This window comes from Sorex araneus, chromosome 3 (genome assembly GCF_027595985.1).
Source record: "Sorex araneus isolate mSorAra2 chromosome 3, mSorAra2.pri, whole genome shotgun sequence".
NCBI classification, from domain to species: Eukaryota; Metazoa; Chordata; class Mammalia; order Eulipotyphla; family Soricidae; genus Sorex; species Sorex araneus.
The window spans coordinates 8,616,095-8,638,134 of NC_073304.1; the positions used below are offsets into that span (position 1 = coordinate 8,616,095).

Sequence of the window (22,040 nt, forward strand, 5' to 3'; positions counted from 1 at the left end):
AATGAATTAAGCTAGTATATGTCAAAGTGCTTAACACTTATAGTAGCACAAGAAATCAATATCTAAATGTTCCTCTCAGGAGATCTTATAATAAAAATACATATAGTCTGATACATTGAACTGAGTTTTTAATTATATGTTATCATCTATTTTTAGGCCATACCCAGCAGTGCTCGGAAGTTATTCCTGGCTCTGTGTTCAGAAGTGACCCCTGGCACAGGGATCCCACCTGGCTGTGCTCAGGGGACCATATGCAATGCCAGGGAACCATATGCAATGCCAAGGGACCATGTGTTGTGCCAGGGGGTCATAGTAGTGCCAGGAGACCAAAAATAATAAATAAATAAAGGGTTGGTTGCATGCAAGGCCAGCAAGCACCTTACCTCCTATCCTTTCTTTCCATCTGAGTTATCACCTACGCCAGCTTCAAAGATAAGCTCATTTCTTCTCAAAATAAAAATAACGGGCTGGAGAAACAGTACAATAGGCAGAGAACTTGCCTTGCATGTGGCCAACCTGGGTTCCATTCCCCCACACCCCAGATGCTCCCCGAGCCCTCCAGGAGTGATCCCTGAGCACAGGAGTAGGCTTTGAACACTGCTAGGTGTGGCCCAAAAGCAAAATGAAGAAATTTAAAATTACTAAAAATAAAACAAAGAGGTCGGAGAGTTAGGACAGCATTTGCCTTGCACAGGGTCAACCCAGATTAGAACCCGGCATCCCATAGGGTTCCCTGAGCACCACCAGGAGTAATCCCTGACTGCTGAGCCAGGAGTACCCCTGAGCATCCTCATGTGTGGCCCAAAAAGCTATGCAAAAAAGCTTAAAATAATAAAATAAATTTAAATAACATCATATTTATCCATAAATGACTATGAATATATTTGCAAATGCTTCTGGACCTCTTATAGCCTAGTTCTCCCTCTCAGAGAACCTGGCTAGGTACCGAGAGCATCCTGCCCGCATGGCAGAGCCTGGCAAGCTCTCTGTGGCGTATTCGACATTCCAAATACAGTAACAATGATGGGTCTCATTCCCCTGACCCTGAAAGAGCCTCCAATGCGGCACCACTGGGAAGAACGAGTAAAGAGAGTCTGCTAGAATCTCAGGACTAGGATGAATGGAGACATTACTGGTGCCCGCTCAAGCAAATCGTTGATCAACAAGATGACAGTGATACAGTGATATGGTGATTATGGATACATACTTACATGTATATACACACATGGCCTTTCCATTTCTTTCAAGCATCAAATCAAGTTCTTGAGACAAAAAAATTAAAAATACCCTAAAATGCTGAATATTCCTATGATTCTTTGGGGAGGGACAAGGGGGCTGGGTTGCACCCAGTGGTGCTCAGGGCTTACTCCTGGTTCTGTGCTCAGGGATCACTCCTGGAGAGCCGGGGGTAGAAGGGGACCAGAAGAGGTCCCCAGGATCAAACCTGGGTCAGCCACATGCAAGGTAAGCACCCTACCCACTGTACTATCGTTCTGGCCCGAGACATCCCTCTGATTTTAATGCTACATCAAATATTTAATAAGACTCACATATATAAACAATGCTCATGCATTCTTGAAAGGTACAAAATGAGAGTAAAATGGGACAAAACTAGAACATATGGATTTAATAAAGCTAAACATTCTAAATGGTTGAGTCCAGAGAGATAGTACAGGGGTTAAGGCACTTGCCTTGCATGTGGCCTAGCCTGGGTCAATCCATAGCACAAGAAGTGGGTCCACCCTGAGCCCTCCCAGGAGTGATCCTGAGTGTTCAGCCAGCAGTAAACCCTGAGCACAGCTGACTGTGGTCCAAAAAAAAAAAAAAAAAAACCACTGTAGCACAGTAGCACTGTTGTCCTGTTGTTCATAGATTTGCTCAAGAGGCCACCAGTAATGTCTCCATTGTGAGTCTTGTTGTTACTGTTTTTGGCATATCGAATACACCATGGGTAGTTTGCCAGGCTCTGCTGTGCGGGCGGGATACTCACGATAGCTTGCCGGGCTCTCTGATTGGGACAGAGGAATCGAACCCAGGTCAGCCGTGTGCAAGGCAAACGCCCTACACTGTACCTACTACAGCCAAAAAAACAAACCCCCCCAAAAAAATTTTTTCTGAACATGCACTTCGGTACAATAAAATTTTCATTTAATTTGTGCAACTACCCATATTTGCATGTAAAATAAATGCACATGAATTTCCAACATAATTAAACTGCAAAGCAAAAACCCCAAATAAAAGCTCTTTTATTGGTTGAGTAATCAATACATAAAACTTGAACAAATGTTTTATTGAAGTATCCAAGTCATATTATAGCCTGAAGGGTCCCTGACCTCAATATGTAGTGTCACTTTCTCATAAGAAAAACGGTTGGATGTATGCTAAGATTGCATACCAATTAGGAATTACTATGCCCAATACAACAGTAGAAAATTTTAACCAAAGTGAGGAAAACTGAAAGCACAATGAACATTCAGGGAAAGCATAACATGATACATAATTATTTTAAATTTGATTTAGCAAATATGTTGGAGTATTTTTGACAACCGCTTTTATCTGTTAATCCCTGTGGAAAACATGCATCAATAAAGCAACATAAAAACATGCACTAATAGAAATGTTAAATCTTCAAATTAGTGATACCCAAAACATTTATTAGGGAATTCTTATTTTTGAAAGACCTTTCATTCACCCTCAATCATTTTCACTTATTCAAGAAACAGTTTTTGTGCAAACACTGTGCACTAAACAATTGTTTTGCATGCTGCAGACACAGAGATGAACATAATACAATCTACACACAAATGAGGGCAACTAACAAGAAACTAATTATTGCAATACAATGCAAGCGCACAAGTGGGGAATACAGGGGAAGAGTGGCAATCAAGCAAGGCTGACAAGATAAATATTGAACAATAAGTAGGCATTAGAGTGTCAAAGAAGAGGCCATGGAGGGAAAGGAAGCATCTCAGGCAAAAAAGAACATGGTGCATTGGAGGAACTGAACCCAGAGGTCCAGTGTGAAGAAACCAAAGAGTTAGGACAGGGCTAGAATTGGATGGAGTAGAACTAATAGGGCTTCAGCTCTGTTGGCTAGCAACGGGACTGAGTGAAAGTTAGGAGTACTACCAGGTGCTTTTCTTGGAGAATGGACAGACAATGGCGCCACTTACTGAAATGAGTCATATGAAAAGTGCAAATGAAGAACATAAGACAAGGACTTTGAGGCACCTCTATGATGCCTGGATAGGCACGAAGGCCTGTAGTTCAAGAGACATGTGTAAAGTGGAAGATCATATCGGGGTGTCATTCACATAAAGGTGAATGAGATCAAGAGCTTGGGACTGGGAGGGGAGAGGTAAAGAGAGACAGAGAGAGAGACAGAGGGGGGTAGGAGGGAGGCAAAATCTTATTTTAAAAGATAAGAGGAAATTCCCCTCCCCAAAAAATCTGAGTAGTTCAAATCATTAAGGAAAGAAGTCATTAAAGTAGTCGCCCCCCCAAAAAAAATCTGAGTGGCTATAACCATGAAAGAAAGAAGAATTTAAATCAGAAATGTAGTAATTACTGTCAAAGGTACAGGGAAATCATGTAAGATAAGAGCTAAAAACCATCTGCTCTTTCTTCTTTTTTTTTGGCTACCACAACTATGGCCAATAACTATTCTCTAGTTCTGCGAATATAGAAAGAAGTGACCAACGTTATACACAGATTTCTAAACAACTATAGACTGTCGTGCATTTTTGCAATCACATTATAACATATAGTTATATGTTATAAAATAAAGAAAATATCTATTGATTTCCCCTCGCTTGGCCCTTAAATATATACACGGTCTAGAGAAGCAACTCAGTGGCAGAGCACACACTTTGCATATATGAGACCTTGAGTTTTATCTCAGCAACACACACACATACACATACACACGAACACGCACATGTACAACATACACATTATATATCATGTACACATGGAAGAGAAGCAAATTCGACTTTAAATAATTACACTAAATATCTGTATCATAGGGACTCCGTGCCGGGCTGTTTTCACTCGAAGCGCCCCAGAGGGGGGCAGGGGAGAACCTTCCCCGCCCCAAGGGACCCAGCCCCAGCAGCTGACCTCCACTACCCAACCGCTGCCATGCTACAGGCCACTTTCTGGACCGTGCGGCCACTTTATAAAGACACTTCCTACCCATTTTCCATAATTACCACACTATATTTGATGGAGTTCAGACAACTGGCAACAAATCTTAGAGAGTAACACATATATATATACATATACATATACATATATATATACATATACATAAACATATATATAATCAGAGAACCCGGCAAGCTACCGAGACTATCCTGCTTGCATGGGCAGAGCCTGGCAAGCTACCCATGGCATATTCGATATGCCAAAAACAGTAATGATAAGTCTCATTCCCCTGACCCTGAAAGAGCCTCCAATTGTTGGGAAAGACAAGTAAGGAGAGGATGCTAAAATCTCAGGGCTGGGAGGAATAGAGACGTTACTGGTGCCCACTCAAGTAAATTGATGAACAACGGATGACAGTGGTCTGTATCGTAAAGTGATTTGTTGATTTTTGTTTGTGACATAATGAAAATGCTTTTAGTTCTTTAGACAAGCATCTTGAATGGCATAAATGCATTAAAAATTAAAAGTTTGGAAAAAAATAAGAATATACAAGAAGGAAGAGCAATAATACAGCAGGTAGGTTGCTTGCCTTGCACCCAGCCTACCCAGGTTTCCCTGGCACCCAGCCCACCTAGACCTTGCAATCAAGCTCTACCAGGAATAATCCCTGAGGACAGAGCCAGGAGTAAGACCTGAACACTGCTGGGTGTAGACTCACCCCAAAATAAATAAAAATAAAAATAGCATATGTGGGGCTAGAGTGATAGTACAGCGGGTAGGGCGTTTGCCTTGCACGTGGCCAACCCGGGTTCGATTCCCAGAATCCCACATGGTCTCCTGAGCACCACCAGGAGTAATTCCTGAGTACATGAGCCAGGAATAATCCCCTGAGCATCTCCGGATGTGACCCAAAAAGCAAAAAAAAAAAAAAGAGAAAAGAGAAAAATAACATGTATGGCCAGAGAGATAATATAATGGAGTTTGGGCACTTGCCTTGCACGCAGCCAACCCACTGTGATCATTTTAAGCATTGCCAATAGTGATCCTGAGCACAGAACCAGCCCTAAGCCCTGAGTACTTACCCAAAACCAAAAACAAAATGTAGCATAAATTCACAATTTTATAATTGATTATTTAAGTGCTTCTCAACTGGGGATCCTATGGTCCCTTGGGGCCGCAGGATTATTTCAGTGTTTCTCAACTGGGGACGTATGATCCCTGGGGGCCACAGAAAAAAATTTAAAATTCACATAAATGCAGGGCCATGACATGAAACTGGGGGGCAACCAGCAGGACAGGGCCACCGGAAGGAAACAAGGTCAGAGGGGCCCCCAGCCAAAAGGCTGAGAAATACCCCATGATTCTCAGCTGTCACCCAAACTGTCAGCAGGTTAATTTCCAAATTTGACATTTTGATGGATAGTTATATAAGTCATTTATGTTCACCAGTTTCTATAAAATACAAAATATCGGGGGCAGAGAGAAAAAGAGTATAAGCGGCCAATCCAGGTTTGATCCCCGGCATTCCATATAGTCACCTGGGCTCTCCAGGAATGATCCCTGAGCACTGAGTCAGGAGTTAAGCCCTGAGCACTGCTGGGTGTGACCCCAAAAAATAATGTTAGAATACAACAAAAGATGATGGGGAAGCAGTCATGCCTTGGAGATGTCCTACTGGCATGCTCTTTCAAGGTCCTGTTCTCCCTAGAACACCTCTCTCTCTTTCTCTCTCTCTCTCTCTCTCTCTCTCTCTCTCTCACACACACACACACACACACACACACACACACGTATTCTTCTCTTTAGTCCTCTGACATCTGTCTAAGTCAACTTCTTTCGATAAAACTCATCTTGTTTCACTATTTCACCTGAAATTCTTTCTCCAAAAGAAGGTGATGGACAGGGCTGGAGTGATAGCACCGCGGGTAGGGCATTTGCCTTGCATGCGGCTGACCTGGGTTCGATTCCCAGCATCCCATATGGTCGCCTGAGCACGGCCAGGGGTAATTCCTGAGTGCAGAGCCAGGAGTGACCCCTGTGCATCGCTGGGTGTGACTCAAAAAGGAAAAAAAAGATGGTGATGGACCAGGAACACCTGTGCCAAGACTGACTGCAGATTCGAACAGGGCTCAAATGCCCATTCTATGACAAGGTACAGAACACAGGAGTCTCACCCACAAGCACGGGACTGTGGCCGGAGACTTAAGAAAAAGCCAGGGCAGGACAACAGAAAACTGCTGGGCACAGTCCAAGAGAGGCCAAGCAACAAGATTTCAGACTAGGAAAGGTACACTGGGTAACAGCGTGGGGACAAGACTAGGTCATCGTACACTGGAGGCAGACAGATGGTGAGGGACAGGATCAGGAAGTTATACACGAGACCACACAGCAACAGACAGGATAAGTAACGTCATACAAGAATAAAAAAGAGGTCTGGACATTGGGGTGGGACCTGGACCCATCTACTTAAACTATAAATAAACTCTACCTTCTCGATCTTTAAAAAAAAGGAGAAAAAGAGGTTCTACTTAAGTGACCCACCAAGTCTTTCTAGATATATCAGCTCAAAGAACGGCCATCAGGAATCTCGTCCACCCAAAACGGCTAAGGCTGATGGTTACAGAGGAGACCTGGAGAAAAGAAATGAAGCCAACGTCCAGGGCCAGAGGGGAGTGGGTTTGCCCTGAATGCAGCCTATTCCAATTCAATGCCTGGTACCCCAAAGGGTCCCCTGTGTATCACCAGGAGTAATTCCAGAGCACAGAGTCAGTAGTAAGCCCTGAGAACTGCTGAGTAAAGCCCACCCCAAACAAACTAACAAAACAATCTAATGGCCCATGTTCCATTTAAACAACATTATGTCTACTTTTTTATTCTGTTATGCTCTAAAGAGGCTAGATCCAAACTTTGATCATTGTCCTCGTTTTAGTAGTCCATAAGGGACTGGATGATGATGATGATGATGATGATGATGATGATGATGATGATGATGATGATAATGATGATGATGACGGTGGTGATGATGAGAACTAACATATACTAACTCTTCCTTGTATGCCACTACTCTGTGCCAAGCACATCTGACAAATGACCTTGTTGGATTCTGTCAGCTACGACTATCTCCATTTTATAGATAATCCAGTGAAGGCTTAGAGAGGAAAACTTAGCCAAGGTCATGGAGATTGCAAGAAGCAGGGTCAAGATTCAGCTCTGAATCAGGCAGCAGCCCCAATGCTAGAGTCCCATTCCTAACTTGCACTGTTAGCAGAAGCATGTTCTTTGAAAGAACAAACCCCAACCAAGCTGGTCAGATTTAACTCCTAGAAGCCGAGAAGAGCTAACTCCCCTTTCTCCTCCACAGAATCCCAACCTGTGTCATTCCAGATTCTGTCTCAGCTACAGAGACATTTTCACCCCTGTGAACTTTGAAAGAAAAAGAAGCATTTGGGGGTGGGAGGAGAGAGAAAGAAGCATTTGGAATTTTTTTAAATCACGATAAAATTCATTTTAAAAAACAACTTTAACTTCCATGTCATCACTGAGAGAATGTGAGGCAGCCTTACCCTTTGTTAGCGTATTTTGCATAGACCACAGGAAACAGGGTGGATGTATATAAGAATAGGCTCCAAACTATATCTTAACTCAAACTGGTCTTTCTTCCCTCTGGATTACTTATTTCCGAAAAGAAAAACGCTACTACATAAAAAATCCGTCTTGGACACCTTCCATTTCCAAGGTAAATCACGTAATCTGTTTGGGTTAAAATGCAAGTAACTTCCTCTTGCTGCTTCAACCAAACTATGTCCACTTCCTGTACAGTGAAATGTTCACCTACATCCCCGAGGGCTCAGGAAAAGAATTCACAGAAACGTTTATATTAAACCTGATTCTCTTCCTTGGTCTTCAGAAAGCGGTGCTAGGCTCACTCCAAAGGCAGAGGAGAAACGAACTCTCTCCTTCTCTATGGCTCTGATGGTCTTCACATCTAGCAGAAGAGAAAACCTGTGTGGTCCTCACTTCTCTTGATCCTCTCCCCCAGCCATACTCTGACTGAGTCCAAGGATAAAATCCTGCAGATCTGTGACTTGCCTTTAATAAAAAGTATTCACCTTTCATGCATAGCGACTTTTCAGTCTTTCATGTGTGTGTTCTATTTTCAGGAATATAAAGTGCACTGGAGTGTCAGTCATTCCTGTGCATGGAAGAAAGGAAAGAAAGAGATTCTTAACCTCCCTTCACTCTAAATAAAGATACCTAAAAACACCCAAAGCATCCTTATCCTTTTCACAGCCTGCTCCCAGTTACCTCCTTTGCCCTCCAAAACGCTGAAGAATAAACAAAGATAGCTACTTCTGGTTGTCCTCCCTTTATAGATGGAAAATCCGAAGCACAAAATCATTAACTTAATTGCCCGGTGTCTCTCAGTTAATCAGAAGGGCATGTAAAACTCAGACCCACATGCTCTGGCTCCAAACACAATGTCCTTTCCATCATCTGCAGATGAAAAGAAGCTGTTTTATAAACAATTCTAAAATAGCTACTTAACCGTATACTCCTTGCACCACACTGCAAGGTCCATGTGTAGGTTTCAGACAATCTGGCATGAAACGTCCAGGGAAAAGCCAAGACAAAGCACCCAGCACATCACAAATTATAACAAGGAAAACAAAGGAAAGAGCAATGCTCACTGGCTTTAACCTGAAATTACTTATGTAACATGGAGCTATGAAATCTCATGGCAGGTGGTGGGGATGTTTTTAACCACCACACTGTAATGAAACCTTCAAGGGCATGATAATCCGCCTCTGGGAAGTTCTACACTGATCTTGAACTACATTATTATCACTCAAAACAATGCATCTACCCCACCCCCAGGACCGAAAGCTTCTGCAGAAGCACATTTCAACTTTTGGGAAACAAGGGGTGAGGGCATCAAAAATAACTTGGTGATCATTTAAAAGAGATGGGTTGAAGGGGGCAGTGGCGGTAAGCACCCTAACCGTGGATTACTGAGGACTTGCTATGCGCCAGGCTCGCTCCTCATGTGTATGTTCTCCATTATGATTCACATCCGTCCCATCAGCACCGCTAACCCTGTTCTACAGATGACAAAGTTCAAAGAAGCCAATTATCTTACCCAAGGTCAAACAATCAACGGTAAAACTAGAATTCAAGCTCCAGTGTTTCAAATAAAAAAAGAAAGAAAGAAAGAATAAACATTGTCAAGAGTGCAGAGGCTGGGCAGCAGGTGGGCCAGGCGGGCTCCGAATGATCCATCAGTCTGGGGCTTCTGAGTCCCTCGTCCATCTTATCTGGTGAGCGAAGGGCATGCTGCATTTCATCAGATAGAAAATCCTCCCCCCAAACCCTGCTGCTGCGTCTCACAAAATGGCTTTGAGAATCACTGCGAAGAAGACTTACAAAAGACTTTGTAGCAGACCGGCTGCTCAAACTGAGTGTGCACTGCTTTGAAAAGAAGCAAGAGTCAAATAGCTGAGTGAGTTCTGGGAGATGGATCAGAATTCCAACTCGTCGCCGAATTAAAAATACCTGCCATTCGGTCACAAGTGTAAGTTCTCGAATCCCTCAAGTTTATTCCGGAAAGGGGTTCGCATTCATCCGCCTACCAAGAACCTAGCGAAGGCCTGTGAATGCGCACTGCAAAAAGAGAGGCTCCGGGGAGCGGATTAGAAACTTCCTTTTTCCACCAGGAGTTAGCAGGTTGCCTCCAACCAAACACGCAATCATTACCGGGACAGCTAGAACCCGCCCGCTGGGGGGGGTGGGGGGGTGGAGAGCGGTAGAGTTTGTGTGCGAACTGCCATGCAAAAGAAGCCTCTTGATCTAAAAGGATGATAACCGTAATCCTAACAAGAACCATCATTAGAGCCCCGCGAGCCTGGATCCCAGCGCCCCTTCCACTTTCTCGCCAGCACCCACACGGGCGCTGGGCCCCGGGCGTTCGCCTTGACATTCCCAAGTTGCTTCTCAGCCCGCACCCTGAAACGCTGCCTGGCGCCCGGCGCCCTCCCCCGGCCCTCCCTCTCCCTCCTCGCCTCCCCAGCCCCAAGTCGAAACTGCAGACTCCAAACTCCCCGATGGCTCCGACACCCCGCACTGGGCATGCTCAGAAGGCCGGGCTGGCTGGGGTTGCAACTGACAGTTCCCCGCCCCTGATTTGCCGCTGCCCCCCTTCCCCCACTCCGACCAGAGATACCCGAAATGTTTATCTGAACGCTCCGAGGCCCCCGCTCCCCCGACAATGACCCCATTTTCCTTGCACCTCGCGGGCTCCTGCGGAACCCCACCGCCGGCCCCCCGGGGAAGCCCGCAGCCCGCGCCGCGGGCGCGTTGTTTTCAGCACCGGGGACAGCTCCGCGTTGCCGTCCGCCGTGCCCGGCCGCCCTCCCCCCCCCGCCCCCCACCTTCTCCTCCACCGCCCCGCACCCCCCCACCACCCGCCCCAACCTCAGCCCCCACCCCCGCACCAGCACGACGCCAAGGTCTCCCGGCAGCTGCGAGAGCTCCCAGCCGGAGGCCGGGCCGGACCGCCGGGCCGCCTGCTACTTACACTGCTCCGCTTTGGTGGACATGGTGCTGTCCAGATGGAAAGGCTTTGCCCCAAAATCTGTGTCGTGTGAGCTCCCTCGCTCCGCCAGCGATGTTGCGAGGAAAAGAGCGCATACCCCCCACCCCCCACCCCCTCGCTTTCCCCCTCCCTTAGGCCCGTGTCGCTACCATTCGGACAAAACGCACATCGGATTGCAGAATTCGGTCCCGGAAGGTTAGGAAATCGCCCCCGGAGAAATGGGTGGGATTTAATAGGCGGCCAAAGGCTTCCTGTCCGTCCCCTCCTGGAGCTGCCCGCGTTGCTGTGGGCGGGGAGACCGAAAGGAGACAGCGGGCTGCGGCTCCTGGTGAAATGGGAAAATGGGCTCGACCGGGGGAGGAGTATTTCCATTCATAAGGCGCTCGGAGGGGACGGGTGTTTCCCGGAGAAAAGCCTCTTAAAGCGCCGGAGTCCCCGACCATTTGGAGCTCCCCCGGGCGTGCTCCGCGGCCTGGCGATCCTGCGGCGCCGAGCAGCCTCCGCGGCGCCGACGGGACCCGGGTGCGCCCCGCGCTCCGGCCCAGCCTCCGGGAGGAAGGAGGGGGAGGCGGAGCCGGGGCGGGCTGCGGAGCGCCGGGGCCGGAGGGCGGCGGGGCGGCGAGCGCCCGGGGGAGCCCCCAGCGCGGCCGCCGCGGGCTCCCGGGCGCCGGCGTGGGGGTGGGGAGGCCCCACGGGCTGCGGGGGGGAGGGGGCTCCCCCGACGCTGCACGGGTGGTGGGGGGTCCCAGCGCGGGGCGCGGGGCGCGGAGCCGGGAGGCGGCGGTGCCTGGAGACCCCGAGCGCTCCCAAGACGCCCCCCCAACCCCCCCGGGCTGGACGCTGCCCACCACAGCCGGTTTGGAAGCCCCCCCCCCTCTGTCTGCCGGGAGAGCGGAGCGAAGCCAAGTGCAAGGGAAGGCGAAGTTCCCCCCGCCCACCCCGCCCGGCCCTCCCCCATGAACCAACTACGTGGGGGCTGGGGGGTGGGGGTTGGAGGGGATGCTGCCTGTGCCCGGGCCGGGGGTTTCGGTTCTGCCCCCTCCTCTGGCTAGCATCACCTCGTCTTGTCCACCCCACTCCCTGGCTCGTCCGAAGCCTCAGTGGACCCGGCAGATCAAACGGCCCAAGACATGGGACGATCTTTTATTTATTTAAAGTTTTCCAACCTTCAGGACCTTTCTTAACCGTTCCGACCGTGGGGAGGCTGAGGCGCAAGATCACTCAGGGTGGTTTGCAAAGGCTAGACTAGAGCAGAACTGAAGAGTTGACCTTTAAAATCAAAATTCTGGTGATAGAATAAAGCAGGTTTGAGGTGTGCTTTGCTTTTTTTCCCCTATCCCGTCATAAAAGAATGATCTTCATCTTAGGGGAGCAGGGAGGTATGTTGAATGGTATATACAGAACATTCTAAATCAAACTTTGACGAGAGAAATGTCAACAGATACCAAGAAAAGACCTTTTGAACAGCCGAAAGTCATTCTACCTACATATGATATTATATGTTATGTAATGTTACGTAATGTATATAATAAGTAGAATTGCCTATTAGGATGCATGCAGTGGCCAAGTTGCACGGTGCTGATAAAACTGTTTGTCGCTTGAGTCTTTCAAAGGTACACACAGCTGGAGCACCTGGCTGATTGGCAGGTGGGCCCGGCTGGTCTGGACAATCGTCCTGCAACAGGGCCCGTGCCCAAAGTCACATCCCAGAAAGAAGCTCCATCCTGCAATTATTTTTGTGTGCTTAAAAGAAAGATCACTAATTTATTCAGAAGTTTCTGGGAGACTTTGTTGAAGAAAATAATAATTGGGAAAAATCTTTAAGATAGCGACTCAAAAAGTCTAGAAAACAAAGTTTGTTGGAGGATTCTCTCCCTTGCCCTGTTCACTGTTTTGCTGTTTGCCATCATTCAACCCTACCCTGTTAACTGTAGTGTTGGTACCTGCCCTGGATGCCAGCAATAGACAACTGTGGTTTCAATTCCAACTTTGCCTGGATATCGTCTCAGGAAAGTTATTTCCCTATGCCCCAATTTTTTTCATTTGTAAAATGTTCACAATAATCTAAGTGTCTCAAAAGTTGCTGCATTTGGCTGAGATAGAGAAGGGAACACCAAGTAAAGGACGTCAGGAGGACCCATTGGGGTTGGAAGATGCGAGTTGAAAGTAGACTATAGACCGAACATGAAGGCCACTCAATACCTCTATTGCAGGCTACAACACCCAAAAGGAGAGAGAACAAAAGGGAATGCCCTGCCACAGAGGCAGGTTGGGGTGGTGGTTGGGGCGGGGGTGGTGGGAGGGATACTGGGAACATTGGTGGAAGAGAATGGGCACTGGTGGAGAGATGTAAACAAAATGTAAACATGAACGTTCATAAGTTTGTAACTGTACCTCACGGTGATTCACTAATAAAAATTTTTTTAAAGTTGCTGCATTTGTTTTTACCCAGTATCTAGATTCAGCATGATTTTTAACTTATAATAATAATAATGACAAGAATCATAACAATTACGCACCATTTAAAAGTTTCACTGTGTTGATGCCCAAGATGGTACAGTGGGTACCAAGTGGGCACTTGCCTTTCAGGTTGTTGACCTGGGTTTGATCCTGGCACCCCATAGAGCCCCCGCCCCCCAAGCCGCCAGGAGTGATTTCAGAGCACAAAACCAGGAGTAAGCCCCGAACACTGCTGGGTGAGGCTCAACAACATAGTAAATAAAGTTTCCAGTTGCTGGTAAAGTCCAGAATTGCCCTGGGCTGAAAAGAACTCTGAAATTGGGGCTCCTGTAGCTACACAATCAGAGACAAATTTTGGTGGCATCAAAGATCTCCTCTGGGGGCTGGAGCGATAGCACAACGGGTAGGGCGTTTGCCTTGCTTGCAACCGACCTGGGTTCTATTCCCAGCATCCCATATGGTCCCCTGAGCACCGCCAGGAGTAATTCCTGAGTACAGAGCCAGGAGTAACCCCTGTGCATCCCCAGGTGTGACCCAAAAAACAAAAAACAAAAAGATCTCCTCTGTAGTTTGCCAATATTAAACAACTACACATAAAGAACCTAGACCATTCCTTGCACATTTTAAGTGACATTACGAGAACCTAGTGTAGGATAACATTGCTTTGTCCTTTCTTCCTTGCCACGAGGAGCTAAGGTTTATCGGGTGACACCCATCACAGTGCTCCTGAAGCACCTCCATTCCTCTGTGTTTATTGCAACATAGCTCGAAATATTTTAGGACAACATTGGTATGTCCTGTTCCCCTTGCCACAGGGAGCTTAGGTTTATCATAGTGCTCCTGAGACACGTCCATTCCACTGTATTTATCTGTAAACTCCTCTCTATGCTCTCTTCCCCAACCGGTCTATCCCCTGTTTCCCCTAATCAGACTCTGTTTACTTGTAAGATTAGGTTCCTCAGAAATCTATGATTTTTATATGTATGAGTGAAATATTGCCTTTCTCCTCTCCTTATGTCTTTTGAATAGTTTACCTTAAAGCAATGTCCTTTTTTTGTATAGACATAGGAAGACAGTTAATATTATGCTTTTGTAACTTGGGATTTAATTGGCTTCGAAAATTGTTTCCTCCCAGGCATCTGCTTCCTAGACTCAAGCCTCAGTTGTCCTTAGTTCCTAGTACCCAAAAGCAGGGTCCCGACAAGGGACTCAAAGGAGCCAGGGCAAGCTGTGAGCTACCCTGGCATCAAAATGGGCCAGGCCAAAGCGCCACGATTCTTAACTATAAGTTAAGAGTTTGATCATGGACAAATGCTTTCATGATCCAAAAGTAACGAGATTAGGACCCTGCTAGGGATAGGAAAGACTAATCTGGCCTGAGCACTATAGTCTGAGATTGAAATGACCCCAGAAGAGCAATCCTATAAGTTTAATGTATCTCTTACTGTGTCCACACAAAATGAATAATATTAAGAAGTAGGATTAAGATGTATGTTTAAATGATTGTTGGGGCCGCTGCCGAGATGTGATCCGCGTGCGGCCCCTCCACAGCTGCACGAGTGTGAATCCAGACCCAGCTAAACCACTTTTGACATGGGCAGCTACTTGCAGAATGTCTCCAGCCTGAGAACTAAGCCGAGACCCCATGCCCGCCCAGGAGGGGAAAGGTATTTCTCTCTCTCGCCTGTCCCTTCCCGGGGATGAAGGGCATGGGGACCGCCATATTATGACAATCACTGATGGGGTTTACAAGCTTGCAATGATCCAACATCCAGAAGAAATCTCCCTGGACTTAGTTGTTAAAGTACAGAAATCCAAAAAATCGCTCGACCGCGCGACCTCATTTCTCTTCACAACAGGTCTGACTCTAGTGGGGTACTCCTAACAATAATGGTGAGGTTAGTGTTGAAATATTGAATGTAACCAAAGTAAATAGAAAGTAAAGTGAAAATTATCAGTTACAAGGTGGGGTGGGGGGGGTGCGGGGATGGGCGGGATGGGAGGTGTACTGTGGTTTTTTTTTTTTGGTGGTTGGGATATGGGCACTGGTGAAGGGATGGTTGTTTCAGCATTGTATGTCTAAGACTTAAGCCTGAAAGCATTGTAATTTTCCACATGGAGATTCAATAAAATAAAATTCTTATTAAAAAAATTTAAAAAATAAATAAATGATTGTTGGACTAAGGAAAGGAGAAACGCACTCCTAGATGGTATTTCTCATACCTTCGGCAGGTATGAGAATCCATCCCAGAACCAGCATCCCCTGAGGGAAAGAACTTTAACCCTGTTGATTGTGACCACACCTATGTGTAAACCCCAACCCCTCATGCTTGGGTATTTAACTAGGCCATAAGAGTGGGTTTGGGGGAGCCAGATCCAGGGCCAGAGGAGAAGGAGAAGGAGAGAGCCAGAAGGAGAATGATGAGAGATCGAGAAGGAGAATGAAGTGGCATGGGGAGGGAGAAGCAGAGAGGAGACAGGAGTGAATGGAGATGAGACTGTAATAAACGGCAATTGAGACCAACCAGCCTGGCTCTCTCTCCTTCCTTCGCCTGCCCATAGTCATGACCTCCCAGGGGTGGGGGAAGTGGCATGAGACTACCAAATGCTGGTGGGGGGAGAGATAGAGCACCATTGCCCCATTTGTGATTATACACCTAGAATAATCTCTGGTCTACAAATTTACTGCTGTTGGTGTTACTGCATAATGCACTCAAATGCACTCCCATATAGTTGAGGTTAGTTCTGTCCTTTTTAAATCTTTCAAAGGCAATATAATTCTATGCATGCTTTTATTCATAGAATTGTATTCAATAATCAACACAGACCCATGAAACTTCAAAGTTCTCCCATGTCCCCTGGGCTAATTCATGAAACTAGACCATATCTATTTTCCAATTTTCCATTCCAACAGATTTTACTATTTTCAAGAATTAAATATGACTTCCCTAACCACTTATCCTCCCTGTCTTCCCCACTGGACTGACTCTTGTATGGAAAAGCTGTGTCTGTCCATATGGCAGGTGAAAGGACCTTTCGTTCTTAATCTATGTTTCCCATCATAAATTATCTCCTTGATTGTCTTCTATTTCCAAAATTCGGATCCCTATCTCTTCAATTCTTCCACTCTATTCACATACTCTGAAGAAATGTTTCCATCCCAGAAAAACTGTGTATGTCATCATGTGAAATAAGCCCTCTCCATCTCCCACCTCCTTACTACCGCTGCCTCCAAGCACCCTATTATCAACTCTGAGCTGAAACAGGCTCTTCCAATAGTCGCTAATAATTTCTTTTTTTTGGTTTTTGGGCCATACCCGGCAATGCACAGGGGTTACTCCTGGCTCTGCACTCAGGAATTACTCCTGGCGGTGCTCAGGGGACCATATGGGATGCTGGGATTTGAACCTGGGTTGACGGCGTGCAAGGCAAACGCCCTACCTGCTGTGCTATCGCTCCAGCCCCCACTAATAATTTCTCAATAATCGATTATAATTATCTCTTGGTGACTAATTCTACCACTTCAAATTATATCCCTTTTCCTGCATTTTCTTCTCCTCTTAACTTTTAAGGGATAGTGCTCTGGAAAATGTCCCCCAAACTTTTTTGCTGCTTATTTTGTTTCATGAAGTAGTTCCAATCTAGAAATACAAAAATGGTATTATTAACACTAATTTTGCCATCACCTATTGCTATCAGGTCTTAATACTTTCTCACATTTACATTATACTTGGAATTGAAGAAATAACCTATCTTAGACTCACTATAAAACTTATCTAAATTTGATTTTCCATTGTGAGACTTGTTACTGTTTTTGGCATATCGAATATGCCACGGATAGCTTGCCAGGCTCTGCCATGCGGGCGGGATAGTCTCAGTAGCTTGCCGGGCTCTCCGAGAGGGATGGAGGAATCGAACCTGGATCAGCTACGTGCAAGGCAAACGCCCTACCCTCTGTGCTATTGCTCCAGCCCACATTTTACACATATAGATATCTAAAACCATATATATTGTTCCATAATTTTATTTTATTTCTAATCAATATTCTATCAATAAATTTTCAAAACAAGGAATTTTATTCGATATAACTTTGTTATTTGACCATGTTAGTGTAAATAGCACAATTTATTCATTTTAACTACTTTATAGTATTTCAGCCATCAATGTGCTTATTTACCTTCTAGATTATTGAGACATTTAGATTATTTTTAAATTTTCTTATTATTTGCAAAAGGTAATGATGATTTTATACATGTCTTCACGTGTAAAAATCTCTCTAGCACTGCAAGGAGTAACTCCCAAGTACCGCTGGGTGTGGACCCCAAACAAAACAAAACAAAACAAAACAATATGAGATTCTGATCTTTTCCCTGAGGAATGGCTATAGTTGGTGCCACACAGGGTAGCTAAAACTTCAACAACACACACACAGCCTTTGGTCTGAATTACTAAAGCTCATGGAGAGAATAGCCATACTTACTGGAAAATGAAGGGATAATTATTAGAAAGAGAAAGCCAAAGAAAAGAAATATAATGTGTCTGCTCAAATCTTTAGCTGGTCCAGACCCATACATGCTTAGGTCTGTATTCAGATAACAATGATCTAACTAGGAAAGAAAAAGAAAAAACTAAACTCAATTTTCTTTTTTTTTTCTTCTGTTTTTTTTTTTTGTGTGTGTGTGTGTCACATCTTGCGATGGTCAGGGGTTACTCCTGACTCTGCACTCCTGGCATTACTTGGGGAATCATATGGGATGCCAGGGATCAAGCCACATGCAAGGCAAAAGCCTTACCACTGTACTATCACTCCGTCCCCCAAACTCAATTTTAACCGCCATCCTAGAGTTAGCCTATAGTTTAAGTTCAGTTTCAGTTAAATTAGTTGTGTGGTAAGACCAACACTTTTGAGAGCAAAATAATAAGTCAGCATTTTCATATCATGACAGTGTTCACAACACAAATCCAACTGACTGAAATATGAATACCGTGGCTTAATCTCAAAGGAAAAAAGAATACAGTCAAAACAAAGTGATTCAAATGTTGGAATTCGCAGATAAGGATTCTAAAGTTCAACTCTGTCCAGTGAAGGTAGCAGAGTGAAACAACAGAAGGTGCCTGGCCCACAATTCCGTCTAATGAGATAAACAAAAATATACCCACAATGAGTGAAAAGAATGTCATCAGAGAAGTAGAAAGTATTTTGGCTCATTAAAGCAGCTGGAGCATGTGGAGCATGGCGACTGGCACAGATAAAACCAGACCTCACACATGCGGGGTGGGGGTCTGGGGAGGGCGGGGGGGGGGGGGGAGTGGGGGAGGTATACTGTGATTCTTGGTGGTGTGTTGGATATCATTGGTTTGTCCTTTCCCCCTTGCCACTAGGAGCTTAGGTTTATCAGTCACACCCATCAAAGTGCTCCCGAGTCACTCCCATTCTTTTGTTTATCTGTAACCAATTCTACCAGTTTATCTGCTCTTCCCTTAATCAAACTCTGTTAATTGGTAAGGTCAGAACTTCCTAGGACACTGATTATTATAACATTGCCTTTCTCTCCTCTTTATGCCTTTTGAATAATTTACTTTAAAGCTATGTCTTTTTTGTATAGACACAAGAAGACAATATTATGTTTTTATAACTTAAGACTTAATTGGCCTCGATATTCCTTCCTGGACATCTGCTTTCTCCACTTAAGCCTCAGTTGCCCTCAGTTCCTAGCACCCCAAAGTAGGGTCCCCGACGTGGGACGGGAAGGATCCAGGGCAAGCGGTGAGTTATGTGCTACCCTGGCATCGAGATGGGCCTGGCCAAAGTGCCTAATTCTTAACTATAAGTTAAGAGCTTGATCATAGACAAATGCTGTCATGATCCAATAGTAATTATGAGACTGGGACCCTGCTAGGGATAGGAAAGACTGATCTGGCCTGAGCACTGTAGTCTGAGATTGAGATGGCCCCAGGAGAGCAATTCTATAAGCTTTAATGCATCTCTTATTGTGTCCATACAAAATGATTAATATTATGAATTCTTATATGTTTGCTGGCTGAGGAGAAGAGAAACACATTCATGGGACTCTGCCCTTGGGTGGGTCCTCCTGCTGAAAGAGAGATTCTGTCCTAGTGAAGGCATTCCCCTGAGAGATAGAACTATACCCCCTATGGATTGTAACCACACCTTTAGATAAGCCCCAGGCTGCTGGGGGACGGGGAGATTTAAGGTAGCTGTATGAGGGGGCAAGGAGAGAGTTCCAGAGGAGAGTGGATAGAGGGAAGATTGGAATAAACTGCAAGTGAGACCAACCATCTTGGCTCCGTTCCTTCCTTCGCCTGCCACATCTTCGCCATCAACCTCCCTGGGGTGGGGGAAGCGGCTGGAGGCTACCGAACTCGGGTGGCGGGAGAGACAGCTGCTGCCCTAGGCCCTGTGCCTGGCTCGGTGCGGTGAGGCATCCCTTTCCTCGCCCGCGCCTTTTCTTTTTATTTTTATTTTTACACAACTGGCGTCCCTGTGCGTGCACGAATCTCCAACCGCTGTGCAACTAAAGGTAAGAATAGTGTTCGGTAGAACCCCACTCTAGAAAAGTTTGGTGGGAGAACAGAATTTTGTGGTGCAGTGAATTAAAATTCTAGCCATACTGCCCCAGTAAGATGGGGCAAAAACAGTGCCGCGAGAAGTCCGCTCAAAATTTTTCGCGCCAAACTGAACGTGGCAAGTTTTTTATTGAATTAATTAAGCATTTTGCAAAGAGAACTGGGCATCGTGTTTCTCGGGACCAACTCCGGTCCTGCCTAAAAATTGTCTATAAGTTTCATCCCTGGTTTTCAGATAAGGGTACTTTAGAGCCTAAGGTTTGGGAAAAAATTAAGGATAATGTCTTTAAGGAATTTAAAGGAGGGGCTAAAATCCCCAAACAATTCTGGGTAACTTGGGAAATCATTAATTCCATTCTCAAAGCTTTGGAAGATACCTCCGAGGAGGAGGAAATTAGATATGCTATGGGAGGCTTTCCTCAGGAGTTAAACAGAGAGGATTTTAAATTTGAGGATGAAGTAAAGAAAGTTTCTACTACGGAGAGAGCCCTACCCTCAGCTACTCCCATACCCAAGCCTAGAAAGAAGCCTGATGCTCAATGCTTGGCTGCTCCCGTACCCAAACCCCGAAAGCATCTCAAGGCGTTTCCAGTGCAGACACGTTCTCAGAGCAAAAATCACTCTGCCACTGATGAATTAACGTTCTCTACTGACGTTAGACCAGAGAGACCACCACCTCCCTTGTATGACTCCACTTCTAGTGAATCAGAGGAAAGTGATGGGTATGATGAGCCAGCTACCACTTCCTCAGATTCTGAGTCTGAGAGCGGCTTGGTAGAGGAGGCTTCTCACAGGAGCCGCCGCCGTTCAACCAGGCGGCCTCCAGGTCGCTCGGGACATGCTCCCGACAGAAGCTTACAGCTGAGACCTCTCGACCGTAAATGGTCAATTCCACCCAGACCCCATGAGCTCCGTCTCTTTTTTCCCATCCAGCTAGAGGAAAATCAGTCTCCATCTTATGAAGGGTTAGGAATGGACTCACTCAGTAATTTTAAAAAGGCCTGTGCCTTGTACGGACCTACATCTCCGTACTGTAAGGAGTATCTTACAGGCTGGAGCAAAAAGGCTCATTGGGTACCTCAAGATTTTCACGTGGTTGCTAAGACGTGCTTAAGCCCTTCTCAGTATATGCAGTGGAGGATGTGGTTCAGTGATGAGGCCAAGGCAAAACTACAGAGCCTAGGCCACACTGGACGAAAATTTTCAGGGATTAAATTGACGTATGAGATGTTAATAGGTGAAGGGAAATGGCACAACCCTAAAAAGCAAGTCACCTTGCCTCGTGCTGTGTTTTCTCACGTCCGTGATATCGCCTTGTGGGCCTGGGAGAGGATTGATGCAGACGCTGAATTCAAGGGAAGCTATACAAAGATTATTCAGGGAGTCTCAGAACCTTATGCAGACTTCATAGGGAGACTGATGGAAGCCATAGAAAAGCAGGTGAAGGGTAAGGAAACTCAGGAGCTTTTGTCCAAACAATTGGCCTTTGAAAATGCTAATGAGGATTGCCAGGCCATCTTGCGCCCCATTAAGGAGAAGGAGGATATTATGGGATACTTGAAGGCATGTAGGAATGTTGGTTCTATCAAACATCAAGCACGTATTAATGCTGTTGAGGCCTATGCCATACAGAGGCATGATAAGGGCAAATGTTTTAATTGTGGGAGATCAGGCCACTTCCGTAAGGACTGCAGGGCACCTCCAAACCGTGCCACTGTGAGAGCACCACCTGGACCTTGTCCACGATGCCGTAAGGGAAACCATTGGGCCAGAGATTGTCCCTCCAATCTTGGTGTGGCTGCTGACCCCAATTCGGGAAACCTGCAGTGGGGCCAGCCCCAGGCCCCGCAAAACCAGGGGACATTCCCAGCTGCAGCCCTTCTCCCCAGTGTGGAGCTTCAGAGCTCCAGTCAATAGATTCACTGCAACCAGCCACGGCCGGGAGTGCTGCCTTGGATATTCCCTGCCCTAATACAGTTACCATCTCTCCTGCTCAGTGCCCTTACAAATTGAAGTCTGGTATAAAAGGACCTATTCCACCAGGAACTGTGGGCCTTCTCTTAGGGAGAAGCAGTCTGACTATTAAGGGAATTACTGTTCACGTTGGGGTCATTGATTCTGACTATACTGGGGAAATAGTGATTGTCATTACAGTACCAACTGTTTGGACATTTAACAAAGGAGAACGCATTGCTCAGCTTCTCTTACTTCCTTTTGTTATGCCCGGTCAGTCCACTCGTCCTAGGGTTGGAGGTTT

At 45.9% G+C, this 22,040-nt stretch overlaps 1 protein-coding gene across 13 annotated transcripts in view; it reads right to left on the reverse strand.

The window, feature by feature from the left end:
• UNC79 (unc-79 homolog, NALCN channel complex subunit) overlaps positions 1-11,263 on the reverse strand; it is a 295,942-nt gene extending 284,679 nt beyond the window's left edge. For 10 of the 13 annotated variants that reach the window (XM_055133643.1, XM_055133648.1, XM_055133638.1 and 7 more), the window contains exon 1: positions 10,903-11,263. In XM_055133643.1, the coding sequence (XP_054989618.1) occupies positions 10,903-11,107 (205 nt within the window). In that variant the 5' untranslated portion in view covers positions 11,108-11,263. Of the gene's footprint in view, positions 1-10,717; positions 10,830-10,902 lie in introns of those variants that run through there. The other 3 variants (XM_055133651.1, XM_055133645.1, XM_055133650.1) reach the window with 2 other exon arrangements.
• Between the last annotated feature and the right edge of the window lie 10,777 nt (positions 11,264-22,040).